This window comes from Elaeis guineensis, chromosome 10, assembly GCF_000442705.2.
Source record: "Elaeis guineensis isolate ETL-2024a chromosome 10, EG11, whole genome shotgun sequence".
NCBI classification, from domain to species: domain Eukaryota; kingdom Viridiplantae; phylum Streptophyta; class Magnoliopsida; order Arecales; family Arecaceae; genus Elaeis; species Elaeis guineensis.
This window is the reverse complement of record NC_026002.2, coordinates 30,536,742-30,551,150: the sequence shown is the minus strand read 5'-3', so window position 1 is coordinate 30,551,150 and position 14,409 is coordinate 30,536,742. Positions and strand designations below refer to the sequence as shown.

The window sequence follows — 14,409 nt, the reverse complement described above, 5'->3', positions numbered from 1 at the left end:
TAGCCAACTATGGACATCTTGTAACTCTGAGAAGAAAAAGAAAATGAAGGGGTGTGAGCTTTACAGCCCAGTAAGAATTCCCATATCACACCAATATAATAATATAATCTGAAAATAATGATAGGCAATAACACGTAAAAGTCGATGTTCACTGTCCAGAATACTGCAAACATTTATAGATTATCTGTTTTATCAAAAGAGATGCATCATCATATGTTAAATAAGTGAAACAATTTTATTCAACGATTGTTTCATGTCTTATCTTTCTATTTTCTTCTATTATCACATCATCTTTAATCCTTTCTTTTTGGCTTTAACTTTAGCTTTGGCTTTGGACTACCAGGATCATGCGATGATCTTTTATTCGGATCGATTTCTGTGATCTTCCTCGGATCGAAATATTCATGATCTTTCTCGGATCAAAGTGGCCATGATCTTTCTCGAATCAAATTATTCATGATCTTTCTCGGATCGGATTCTTCATGATCTTTTTCGGATCATATTCTTCCACACATAAGCCTGTGGGGGCTGTCCCAAGCATAAGCTCCTGGCAAGCTATTCCACATGACAAGGCCAGTCCAAACCATATTTCTCTTTCTTTTCATTTTCATAAAATTATGATATTTAACTTCATTAATCAATTCATCTTTTGCAGTGTAATAAATATGTCATACACATAATCATGCCATCAATTGCTGATACATATGTATTGATATAACATACTCATGCTCAAAATCACATAAATAAATAACAGTGTCTCAGATATAACAAATTCATCGATCTCAAATCCAACGTTGCAAAATCAAGGAGATAAAACCAACGATAAAATAACATATATAATGATGATCATGTACAGAGATTCTTACCTTTACCGGTGACTGATCCAAGCACAGAAATCAATGTTCTTTTTTTGACTTATGAATTTCTTTAACAAAATATTTCACTCGATATTATATGCAGACAATCATCTCTTCATAATCCTGATCAAATATAAAAATCATATATAGAGAAAATTACCGATAATCGATCTTAATAACACAAATCGAGGACCTCTCTTAGGATTAATCAAAATTAGGATTTATCTAAGTATCTGGATCCTCCACTGATCCATAAGACTTTTAGAGAGAGAAAATCCATGAAGAGAGAGAAAATTCTAGAGAGTGAAAGTAGAGAGAGAAAGTGGAGAGAGAATCTTCGTATTCTTTCGATGAGGCAATCATGATCGAGATCATCAAAGATCCTATTAGGGTGACTCAATATGAATCAAGTGTTACAAATTTCAAATAGAATCGGACTGGGATCAGATCTACCGCACGAATTTCGAAGCAATCTCAAATCATCATATTTTTATTTCAAATTTATCCTAGGGTCTGTGATGTAATCAGAGAGAGAGTAGAAAGATTCTAGAGAGATAAAATCTACAAAAAGAGAGAAAGATCTAGAGAGAGAAAATAGAGAGAGAATCTAGAGAGAGAAACTGGAGAGAGAAGGTAGAGAGAGGAGAGAGAAAATTTTTCTCTCTTCTTCTTCTTTTTTATTTTATTTTTTTTTTATTTTTTTTTCTTTCTCTTTTTCCTTTTTTTTTTCTTTTTCTTTTTTTCCTTTTTCTTTTCTTTTTCTTTTTCCTTTTTCTTTTCTTTTCTTTTCTTCTTCTTCTTCCTTCTTCTTTCCTTTTCTTCCCGTGGCTTATTTTTGACCGAAACAGAGGATCTTTGATCCCCTCCTTGGTTGGCCGACTGGCGGCGCAGTCGGTGCAGGGATGGTCGGCGGCCAAAGGAGAGATGATCCGGCGGTAAGAGGCGGCCAAATCGGTGGTTGGCGGTGACCACCGGCGATGGAAAACGGCAAAAATAAGGATTTTTTTCGCAACAAAATCCGGCGACTCCGGTCGCCGGCAAATGTGCACATCGGCACGGGAAGGAAGGAGAAGGAGAGAGGAAGGGGAGGAGGCTTACCTCCGTCGCCGGCGAAGCTTTTCCGGCGAGAAATTGGACGTCACAGTGATGGGTCTCCGTAAGAAATTTCCGGCGATTGCCGCCGTTTTGCCCCGGGATTTTCGATGGAAAGAAGAGAGGAGGGATCTCCTCCTTAAATAGGGCCGGAGGGAGCTTGTCTCCGACTCCGATTGGGAGCCGGTGAACTGAGGAAGAAGACTCCCTTGGGGAGTCTTCTCCCCTGTTTCTTTCCCTTTTTTTTTTTTTTTTTTTTTTTGGTTTGGGCTGTAGCTGATTTTGGGCCGGGGTGTTACATTATGCATTCTAATCTTTCCGGTTAAAAAATTGATAGACAAGCACATCTCTCTCATTTTTAACATTTAATTTTCCGATTGTTATTCAATAATTTAAAGAGCAGAGTCTCCTCACTGAAGAAAATCTGCTGTCTCCCAAACCAATATTTGCATTAAGAACCCTCCATTGAATCTCTCTCTCTCTCTCTCTCTCTCTCTCTCTCTCTCTGCCCATAATCCAAAACAGAAGTCTCTATACTTCTTTATTCTGGTCTTTTTGAATGCTAGCTAGAGAAGAACATGAGCTGGATGGAGTCATTGATCTGAAGAAAGTTTTCTTTTGAAACTCCCTACACATTATACCCTGCCCATAATCCAAAACAGAAATCTCTATACTTCTTTATTCTGGCCTTTTTGAATGCTAGCTATAGAAGAACATGAGCTGGGATGGAGTCATTGATCTGAAGAAAGTTTTCTTTTGAAACTCCCTACACATTATACCCAAGGCTTATCATCACCATTTCCATAGAGGTATGCTTCCCCTGCTTTGATATATGGGTTTTCTACTGGAATTATCATTTGATGGATTGGAAATTGGAAAAAGATCTCTCTTTTTCAGCTTTTGAGCAGAAATGGTTTAATGAGTTTTAGTTTGACGTGTTCGGTATTCTTATCTGAGTCCTGATGTCATTGTTCAAAAGGACTGCCATTTGATTTATAGCAGAAGGAATGCTTCTCTGTTGTTATTAGACCACTGCATACCATTTGGTCTATTTCAAAAGACCAAAAAGAGCGACAGCTTTACCATACTCCTTTTGATGGTCATTTCTATCTTGCCTCACTTTCTTGTGTTAGAAGTTTTGTTTTGGCAGGAGAGCCTCCACTCCCAATGGCAACCAAGATGAAAGGGCTCTTCAAGGGATTGAAATATATCTCTCAGCTCTTTGGTAATGATCTTTGCCTTCTCACTCCTTTCATTTGTACCTTTTCCTCTAAATAAAAAAGGCATAAAGTTTTATTTCTTTCCATTGTTTGCATCTGGTTTTATGTTACAGTACAAAAGGAACATGAGATGGAAATTGGATACCCAACGGATGTGAGACATGTGGCACATGTTGGTTGGGACAATCCATATGGCAGTGCCCCTGCTTGGGTGAAGATTGCATTGCATTGCATGATGGCTTGGACAAATGCCTTGGTTCTTCTTCTCTTTTCATTTTTTCTTTTTCCATTGAGGTAGTCTTCCAAGTATATGTGATATTTGTTATTATCTTCTCGGATTTGCGTACTTTGTAGTGCAGTTGAGTGAATTCAAGACATCATCAGATTATTCATCAGCCTCTCTTAGCAATTTGGGGCAGTCCAGAGAGGTCTCTTGGGCTTCTCAAGGTGCGTTCCTCCTCTCCTCTTCTCTCATTCTAATTGTTACATATCCATCATATAGTTAATGGAAAAAAATTATTCAGAGCTGATATGATTAGACTTGTGATAGGCCATCGCATGCCTCTTTGGGTGGTAGACGGAACATAAATATAGACACCTGAAAAAAAAAAAAAAGAAAAAACTTTCCTTAAAAATAATAATTAAATAGATAAGTTAAAAAAAATAAAAAATAAGCCCTTGGTTTACAAATGCGGAAGATTTGTTTATGTAGGTTGAATTTACATAAGTGGAGTCTCCTGTTTGATTTAGATGTTGAAGTCAAATATGAAGCCCTATAATATGTCCATTTAAAAAGGATTTCTAGATTTAACAAGCTTTGTATGCTTAGTTTCGGTTTGATGAAAAGGGTCAGAAAAACAGAAGTGGGAGCTTAGGATGTTTAGTTTTGGTTTGGTAAAAGGATTGAAAAAAGAAACGAGTGGAATCATACTAGAATTTTTGGAAACATGTTCAATAAAGTCTAAGGTTAATTGTCATGTCACATTGAGGAGCAGATATTAAATAAAAAATTATATGATTTGGAGACTTTTCAGTTGTGCATTATGTTGTAGAAAAATCTTAATACAATTACTAATTATAACCATAATCATCTACTTTTTTAGCAAACTATTTTAGGTTTCACTATATGGATCCTTATTTGCCAAGTATTCATCTTCAAGGCTATCTCTAATATTATTCCAAGCTTCTTTATATCCTTCCTCATGGACTCCATCCATATTATCTAAGATTTTTCTTTTCTTTTTAAATGCTATCAACACAAACTAAAGTATCTCTCCTTATCGGAGCTTCCTAAAGTCCCTATCGTACATATACCATTTCATCGATTTTCCTTCAATTTGTCCTTAATTTATGCAACTCTTACAAGTCTTCTAATATGCTCATTTCTTTTTTTTTTTTCTCTATTTATACTATACATCTATCTTAACATTTCCATTTCTTCTATGTTTAACTAGCTTTCATGTAATTTCTTTATGGCCCAATACTCTGAGCCATATAAGCAGGCCTTATATAATTCTATAATTTTTTTTTTTTTAAGTCTTCAAGGTACACCTATCAATACTATGCCATGACCTAGTCTTTGACTGGTTGTGCAAGCTCGTAGAGCTATATTGTCTGGATTTTTGTGGCTCCCATGTTCATCAGTGTAGAAACATTATTGAGTTATCTCATCCCATGAGCAGTGGGGATGATCCGCCCATCATGATCTTATCGTGGTATCAAGGTGGAATAAATTTTATTTGGGTTCCTTGGAATATAGCCCTTTCAAGTCTTTGACAGAATAAATAAATAACTAAACAAAGATGATGTGGGCTTTTAAGGATGGTCTATTACACTTGCGAGTTCATGACTCATGCACTTCATGAATTATTAGAGACCCAACAGTGTCACCCACGGTTTTAACCTAATTGTAACCCACGTAATTGTGTTAATTAAAGTCTCCAGCTGATATTTATTCATGGGTCCATCCTGCCTTGATTGTTTCCAAGCTAGTAGTAGATTAGGACCAAGTACTTGAGTCTTGAAATTAGTTTTAAGACTCTAGTCAGAGTAAAGCCATGCATAAGCCATCATCAATTCTGTGACAAACAAGAAGAAGGATCAATACTATGACAAACACAAAGAAGGATGTGGTAGGGTTCTTGGTCCACCTCCTCTCTGGGCAACATAAGTAGATGTAGATCCCTAGAATGGCCCCAAGAACATGCATGTAGAGCAGGGTCATAGGTTGGTCTCTGTTTGTTGAGTTTGCTTCAAGGAGAGCCCACTTTAAGTGGCATTCACTATGGCTGAGCAATTAGACCCTAAACTAATCATGGTTCTAAGCTCTGGCTAGGGCAGTTGGGGGCGCCTAATCCTTTCTCTGCATTCAAGGAGAGCCACTTTGTTGCTTACCTCACTCTGATTTGAAGGCCTTTTCCTTTTCCTTAGAATTTTAGATTTTTTTTCTTTCTTTCTTTCTTTTTTTTCTTCTTGTTACATTCTTTTCCCTTTTTCCCAAAAGGTTGGTGGCAACTCACTACTGTGGACCCTTCCCCACGCCCATCTACAATTAGGCAGAACTTCAGGTGTTACATATAGAACTTTAGATATCAAGTTAATTGATCTAACTCCCTTATGCTACAAGCACCTTCAACCTTCCTGATGAGGATAATAAGAATAATCAGTGGGGTCAAAATCTGAACTGTAGTGGAAAGCTCATAATAAAATTAAGACTCTGATCCTCTTTACTTTGATCGTATACTTCTGACAAGGAGTGGTTTTCATACCTGTATTTCTGACTAAAATTTTGAAAGTGCAAGAACCTAATCCTGGCACTATTATGACGGATTAAACATGCTGTTCAAAGAATCAAACTCCACCAATCACTGAGAGCCATAGCTAAATAATTTGATAAGCATCTCATTCATTGTCTAATATGTATCTTATTTGCCAAAACATATTAGACAAAGATTTTTTGAGTTGGGAGTGTTTAGATAACATAGGTAGCATGAAAAATTGTGACTTTTTAACTCTCTCTGCATCTGTGTGTGTGTGTGTTTGTTTTTGACTAAAACAGATAATTGGAATGCTGATTGTTGACATGGTCTTGTAAACTTTTTGTTTTGTTACTTTTGAAAGCATGTTTGCTTAAATATCACATCGAAGTTTGTTAGCCAGAGCATGGCAGATCTCCTATTTTTGAAGCTAGTTCGACTATTATTGCTCTGTTAAAATATGTTGTGGCTAAACATTGGCTCAAAAAATTGTTATGTCGAGAATTTTTGTTTTATTCTGAAAAATGTTGTTCCTCCCATCAAATAATTTGCTATTTATGATTTTAACAGATTTTGATCAGCCTAAAGAACTTCAACCACTTTCTGGGATTTTTGCTGATCATCCTTGCCCAGATATACCAAAAGCTCCTAAAAGAACAAGGAGGAGAAAAGCTAAGGACTCATCCCCATCCTTATCGTCGTGATCGTCAAAGTCGAGCTTCATATACCACTGCAATTGAAGACACCAGTGAAAAACAAAATGAATATGAAATGGTTTAGAGATTTTTTGATGTGTTTGTGTTAAATTTCATCTTCTTAGTTAGGAAGACATTTGATTCCTGTTCAGAAATCTCAATGTTTAGCTAAGAAAGATAAATGCATACATTTTCATTTGTCATTTTGAAAAGAAAATTTCAATATGTGGCTCTTGTTTTCGAATAAACTTGAATATGAATCATACTTCATTATCCTTTCTGTAACATTGAAGGCTATAAATACTCATGTATTTGCTAAACTAATGCATTTAAATAATATGACCTCCAGCCCACCTGTACAATAATGGACCAAAACATTGTGTTCACAGTACATTAAAATGGTGGTCCAGATTTTGAATTAAGGTTTTTCTTTTATTTTACATTTTTATTTTGTTACATTGAGCCGTTTAGGGACTGAATTTGATCATAGAGTATTGTCTCTAGGCATATGTTACGCTTTGAGATATTGCTGCACTTTGAGATCTTGCACCTTTATTCCACTAGATCCTCATGTTGGAAATTGCCTCTGGCCCCAAACCCATCTGCATTAAAAGGCAAGCTTTATTGCATGAGCCAGATTGGGTTTTTTTATAGGACTTTCATAAAGGACCTAACTGACATATGGTTGGGTGAAATTAGGAAGCTTTTGAGAGGTACAGTTAGGATTTAGGAGGCTTTTGTTTCCTTTCTTTCGAGATCAATGACGGTCCCAAGAAAGTGTCACCTTTTTGAAGATATTTAGATGAAAGGTTACACAATTATTTTCATAATCTGATGCATATTTTTAGCCTAGTTCATTCTATGTGAGAGCCAGATAGAGTAAAACAGAGATGGTCTTCAGATGAGTCTTCCACAATCAAATCTTTCTATGAACTTCTGATTTGTGGTGGAAAATTTGATTTGAAATCCATAACATTTGGAAGGTTGAAATTCCAGCGTAAACAAAAAGCATTACTAGGTTGGCAACAAATAATAAATTTTTTAAAATCTAGGATTTGGCACAGAGACTACATCAAGTGCCTTGTTTCATGTCATGGAGCTGAAGAGACTACATACCTACCTATCAGATGTCCTTGTGTAAGATATTCTGTCACTTGAAGGATAAGCTGAAATTAGGAGGGTGGCCAGGCCTTTTGTTATTTTTTATGTGCTACAAGAATGAAATGAAGCTGAGGGATAATTAAGTGATCGTTGCTATTGCTGTTTGAGGGAAGATTTGGAAAGGAATGTAAGATGTTCATATTTCTTCTAGTGTATTTAATCATCTATGAGGAGGTTATAAACATCCGGCTAGAGTTGGCGTTTAAAGTATATTCTAAGTACTGAGTAATGTTGAATATTTTAAGTCGAATCATTTCTGAACTAGGATACAGTTTTTAATGCTGTATCAGACTCAAGTAGGTAAAGTTAGTTTGGTTATGGGAGATCATATGGGTGTTCGCAGTTAGATCATTTTTGAGGTTTCTCAGTAATGGTGGAGTTTTTTACATCTAATTGTCAAACACCTATAGCCACTTTACACACCATGCAAGATAAGAGTTTTGATGTGTATATTTTTGAAGATTAAGCAACTAAAAGTGGATAGTCAGAGGGCAAGATTTTATGTTTTGTAAAAGAGGTGCCGCATAAAGTTAGGAAAATTGGAACTACACCCAAAGCTTTCAGATTGACATGAAGCCAGTCTAAGGAATGCTTGTCGAAAGTATAGTTTGTAAATTGTAATTTGTCTGCTAGGTTGTAGTATAAAAAGCCGAAGGCAAGAACTAGTTTTACTAGGATGAGTGTAAGTTTCATGTGGAGAATCTGTGAGGTGTAGTGCAGAGGCATGGCCCATGTCTTCCGCTGTACTTCAAGTTCTTTGTAGCTTGCTAGGCCCAGTTCCATCCTATTTCATTTATCAATGAAATGAGTTGTGGGATCTTTGATTAGTATTTTTGTTGATGTACCACATTTGGTGATCTTAACAAAATGTTCATGTGTTTTGCCTTCCCTCAATCAGACAACAAAATAATCATATAGATTCTAAAAAAAAGTCAAGAACTAACGTAACAGCAGTTGTTTCATACCATCCTTGAGGACAAAGAAAGAAGCTACTCTGATGACCTCTCAACAAAGCCAAGCACTTAATTCTTCCAAACCTTTCCAAGCTTCCAACTACCTGACCACATATAGGATGCTGATTTGTCCTGGACATCAAATCTTGACTATTGGCTGTCACACCAAATATAAGCTTGTCCTTTTGCTTGCATTGTGTCACAGCTGAAAATTAGGTTGATCAATGGTCATGGTTGCTTGGAATTTCATCCTCACTGTTTGGAGCAAACTGAAAATTGTTGGTGTGAAACTTGAAACATATCCAAATGGGTTTATCTCTGGAGACCAAGCAACCACTGTATACATATGCATATATACTCACAAAGTTTAAATTAACCATCAACACTTGTAACTTCAAAGAGCATTTATCATGCTTTTCAGCTTTGTATAATTGCAGGTAAATACCAGCCACCATGAAAATTATCTATGAAAACTATGGCTCAGCCATAGCATGGGCTGGGCAAAGAAGCTTATTGGGCAACCAAACCTAAGTTTTTTCCTGATTTCTTTCAGTTTCCTGCAAAGACCTCGGTGCAAAGTTCCTCTTGATCCTGTTAGCTCTCCTGTACATTACCTTCCTGTTTTGTCTAGAATTCGCTTCAGCTACTTCTGTTTTGTCTCTACCACCTTAGGGTGGCTAATGGGACAGCAGGCTATTGTAACCTTATTCTTTTAATATTAGTTGGGTGGTTCTACCTCCCATTTTATCAAAAAAAAGAAAAAAAGATGGCTACCCTTGATATAAACTAATGAACAAGCTATGAATATTCCTAGGCCACCAAGCAAAGTATAACTTCAAGAGGTATTCTGCTGAAAGTAAATATGAAAGCACAAAAAGGCAACACCAGCCCTAACCATAAAGTGTCCCATATGCTTTGCTCCCCAGGCTAAGATATCAAAAAGAAGAGACTTTGTAAAAGGGGACTCTTCCAAAGCTTGTAGAGTTCATAGAATAGGTCTACAAATACCCCAAGCCATAGCATCCTTCTTCTCAGGCCTCAACCTGCCATCCTAGTTTTAGTCTCATCCCCTTCTTCCCACTGCAACCAAAAACATTTTCGTCATGGCAAACCTCCATGCCTCAGTGTTTTTTTGTCTTGCTCTGTCAATGATGGCAATGGCCAGTGCAAAACAATTCATGGTTGGACGTTCAATGGGGTGGACTGTACCTGGTCCCAATGCAATGTCATACAACCAATGGGCAGAAAGCAATCGGTTCCAAATTGGAGATTCACTACGTAAGTTGATCGATCACATAGATTAGATCAAAGGCATCCTGGCAATCATTGGATTGTTCAGTATGGTTCTGATTTGTCGAATAATTTAGTGTTGAAATCACAAACTTATGGGTCAGTGGTCACCACCTTAGGTTTCAAGGATAATGCAACTCTAGCAGATAGTGACTTGAATGACTAAACCTAGGAATGTCATAGATATTTCTTCCATGCCAAATGCATTGGTCTATAGCTATTTGTCTTGTTACAATGTTTGGAAGTCAAGGGTGATTGGACTTTACCACTTCTATAATATTTAGAATTTACACTGCTCGAATATTGATCAACATGTTTATCACGAGGAACCAAGATGGTTCTATGGTTAAAAAATAATCAGGTTGGCCCAGGATCAAAACCTTGCATGAATTTAAGGCTTTTGTTATTAATTTTAAAAGCCATTAATATCAAAAAATATATTTATTTTTTATTTTTGCTATTCTGCACTATTTTGCACATTATTCATCATATTTATTTCAAATTTTCTCATTATTGAGTCTGTCGTTAATATCGAATCATTCTTTGGATTTTACATCACTACAATGATGGCTCCTGTTCAATTGACCGCATGCGTTGGTTCCTTTTGTTTTAAAAAGGGGTCATTAAAGATCTAAAACCTTAGGAGGCTCGGCCTCCCTGTTCCTTTCTATGTTGCTTCATGCTTTAGGGATAGTATAGTTTCATAAACTCCTAATTTATATATTAAGGCCAGAAAAAGAAGATTTATGGCAAAAACAAAGTGATAATTCATGTTTATTTGCATCAAGAACCTTATATTAACTTATTACTTCCCTCCTCCCGCCAACACACATCTCCACACAGAGATTAAGGAATCATTGCTATTTAAATATGTGTTGAATAAACCAGTGCTATTTATAATGATTAATAGCTATAAATCACACATACCATGCCACAATGAGAACATCAATCACGTTGAAACTAATAAAAACCACTCCCAGTTTAGTCACCCTTGTAACAAGTTTCATATTTAATACAGTGTTTGTCTACCCACCTGGCCAAGACTCTCTGCTCCAAGTTGAAAAAGAAAGCTATGACACCTGCAACACAACGACGTACATCCAAAGGTTTGATGACGGGAACACCGTGTTCACCTTCAACCAATCCGGCGCGTTCTACTTCATCAGCGGAAACGAAGCCAACTGCATGAAGAACGAGTCATTGGTGGTCGTCGTCTTGGCCGAGCGGAGACAACCGAGCCCGCCACCTTCTCCTTCTCCAGTCTCCTCTTCGTCTCCTCCTCCATCCCCAGCTTCTTCCTCTCCTCCTTCACCACCTCCTTTGACCTCAACAGAAGTGACCCCCTCACCAGCTCCGACTGGAGAGGAGACCAGAACTCCACCTCCACCAAATGGGGCTTCTTTGAAGGTGGTGGGCTTCATGGGCTCGGTTGGAGCCTTCCTTGGTTGGGTTCTTTTTGTTTTCTAATTATGTGTTGAGTGTGAGGGGTTGTGGGTGTTTTGAGTTATTTGATTTGAGTTGGAAGCTTGGGAATAAGCTTGATGTGTCCATAGTACATGTCTTATTTTACTATAATTTTTTCTTAATTTATTTTGATCTGTAAAATAATTGACATCCAAGCTTGCAAGGGAACTGGCAAATAAGCTAGTCAGTGTATATTTGAATTGTTTCTGGACTTTGGGGACAAGGTAACGAATAAATGGATGAAGGTTGAGAAGCTGGATTGATTGTCACCTTGAATTTGATCTTTATATTATTGTATATAACTAATTCCACTTATTGGATTTCCTACGACATTTCTTCTGCTACAAGCACGGCAAATTATTTTACTTACTAAGATCTCTAATGACCCATTTCATCTTATGCAGGCCAAAAGATATAATGATTTTCTACTATTCTATAGTGACTCCTCTTTTAGCAATTTTGAAGAAGCTGCACCATCACTGGTTTTTAGCACAGCTCCCCTCTTAAGTTTTTGCCTTTTCTTGTGAAAATTAGACCTTAATTCTTTTTAATGAACTGGTCCCTAACCTACCTCTCTCTCTCTCTCTCTCTCAAAATGGCTTCTAAATGGTCTGCTAATTTAAAATCTAAAATAACAATACCCTACAAGCTAATTGCATCGGTGATATGATAGAACTTTTTTTTATAATCTTTCAACTCATGTAATGATATTTATGAAATAAATGAGGTATTGATTCATCATTATAGCTGCATTTTATTGTGTTTAAAATTATGATGAACCCTATGAATTAAGATAATGATTTTAGGACCATGAAGAATTCATGCCTGTGAAACTTAAAACTCCAAATTTCTAATCTCAAAATATATCTGATCATAAGAACATTGAGTCAAAGATCAATGTTCCGGATAGACTAACAAATCCTATATATACTCGATAAAAAGGATGGCTGATCTCACAAGTGACTCATGTGAGACACTAATACAAGAATGTGGATGCTCATTAAGGAATGAGTTTATTGAATTGATTCACCGACAGAAAATATCTTATGAAGCTTTACTTGCATATCAAAAGATGGTTTTTTAAATAGGAGTTGTGCAAGTGATCCTTAGACCTGAGATCACCATAGAATCTTATACATATGAATCCATATTTTAGTTTATACCCAGGCATGACATTAAGACATGTATGGGATGTTCTAGATACTGTGGAGTATGTATGGAGGTTGTGAGTCAATCAATAAGGAATCGATCACTCCTAGTAAGAGGAAATGGCATCTTATACATTCTCATCTCTAGATGACTCAAAAAGTCTTTGGTCAAAGTAGAATGAAGATTAGAAAAGGTTCTAATGCTTCATCATTGGGGCCACCACTGATTAATGGAGAATCGATATTATATATATATATATATATATATATATATATATATATATATATATATATATATAAGTTTGATATGATTCCATACTCATGAACATATTCAAGATACATGGATGATCGAAGGATTGAATTACACAGTAACTTGCCACTGAAGAGTATATTCGATATTTTCATCAAATTTCATATCTTCTAAATAGTCATGATACGCTGCTATATATCAATCTTGAGTTTTAGATTTGATCGAATTAAAGAGTTTAATTCGATCATCAATTAAAAAGAGTTCTATTTGCTGAACTCTGATTAGCATGATTTGGATCTTAATCGATTAGAAAGAGTCTAATCAAATTAGACCAACTTGCATCTGGATCTATTACTGGCTAGATGAGAAATCCAATGGGTCACACACATAAGAAAATTGATCAAAGATCCATTTGATATGGTTGATTAGAATTTTGGATCCAATTGGATTTTCGATAAGCATACTAGCACGTGTAGAAATCCTAGCTCCTTGGGAGATCAGATTTGATCTCAAACCTTACTATTTGGCTAACCCAATTTGATGAGCGCATGAATTAGATTTAGCCATCTAGAGGGAGTCCAAAATGGGGCTCCTAAAGCCCTTATCCACGTCAAGAAACCAAGAGTCTGAGTGGTTAGGGACTTTTGGCATAGATTTTAGAGAGGGTACATGCCCACTCTAGTTTTGGCATGCAGAAAGCCTAGAGTCCTTCTGCTCTGAGTCTCTGACCTATATGGCATGTAGATCAAACTCCTTGGCACCAATTTAAAGGGTGAATAAGCCTTGTAGATGGGCGTGAGAAGCCTTGCAATTGTTGGCGCATGCGGGTGATAAGAAATCACGTGAACAGTTGCATGAAATGTCCTTCTGCTTTAAGCAGAAGGAGTCAGCACTTATCTGCTTCTCTTTTCTTGTAATTTCATATTCGAATGCCCTTACCAAATGGTAAATTACGAGGCAATTTAAATCAAGAAGGGATGCCAATAGCATCTCTTTTTTTTTGAACATGTGTGGGAAGGTAGGAATCGACGTATCAAGTCTGATGAGTCTTTCTGCTTGAAGACTCTCATATTTATAATACGTTGATGTGATAAGACTCTTCAAAAGGGGCGTTGTGGCTTCTCATTTAGCACCTCCTCTTATCCTGTAAATAGGAGACGGCAGATAGATTGATCATTCAATTTTTACAAGTCTTATCCACTCCCTCTCTTACAACTCTAATTCCTTTAGGATAAGGTTTGTCCTTTTAAGACAAGCCTATTCCTATTAGGACAAAAAGTTTAAGCTATCCTAAAAAAAGAGGTCAAGACTAGAAGGAGCTTCTGAGAGATTCAAACTCAAATCTGGAGAAGGATCTGATCAGTTGAGGCTGATGGAGTTCTATAGGCTAGAACTCCAGAAGCAAGGTTAAGAAAGGAGCTCTATCCTTGGATTGATTCTGTCACACCCTAAATCTGAGATATAACATAGCTATGCTATAAAGGGGTGCAGCCCTCAATAACATGAAGCCTATCAATCATGAT

At 36.7% G+C, this 14,409-nt stretch overlaps 1 protein-coding gene and 1 non-coding gene across 2 annotated transcripts; both read left to right on the top strand.

Moving 5' to 3' along the window:
- The first annotated feature begins 2,561 nt into the window (after positions 1-2,561).
- LOC105052642 (uncharacterized) lies at positions 2,562-6,772 on the top strand. The gene is made up of 3 exons (XR_012135050.1): positions 2,562-3,174; positions 3,283-3,616; positions 6,496-6,772. It is a non-coding gene; the product is annotated as an uncharacterized protein (transcript).
- A 2,981-nt stretch (positions 6,773-9,753) lies between these two features.
- LOC105052640 (early nodulin-like protein 18) lies at positions 9,754-11,747 on the top strand. Its single transcript, XM_010933520.4, has 2 exons — positions 9,754-10,012; positions 11,043-11,747. The coding sequence occupies exons 1-2, from the start codon at positions 9,838-9,840 to the stop codon at positions 11,489-11,491; spliced, it is 624 nt and encodes a 207-aa protein (XP_010931822.1). The 5' UTR covers positions 9,754-9,837; the 3' UTR covers positions 11,492-11,747.
- The last annotated feature ends 2,662 nt before the right edge of the window (positions 11,748-14,409 follow it).

What these genes read in the sequence shown, in the direction of transcription:
- LOC105052640 (XM_010933520.4), top strand. Translation starts at nt 9,838, where the DNA reads ATGGCAAACCTCCATGCCTCAGTGTTTTTTTGTCTTGCTCTGTCAATG. An exon ending in CCAAATTGGAGATTCACTAC is followed by an intron (nt 10,013 to 11,042) that starts GTAAGTTGATCG and finishes TATTTAATACAG; the next exon opens with TGTTTGTCTACCCACCTGGC.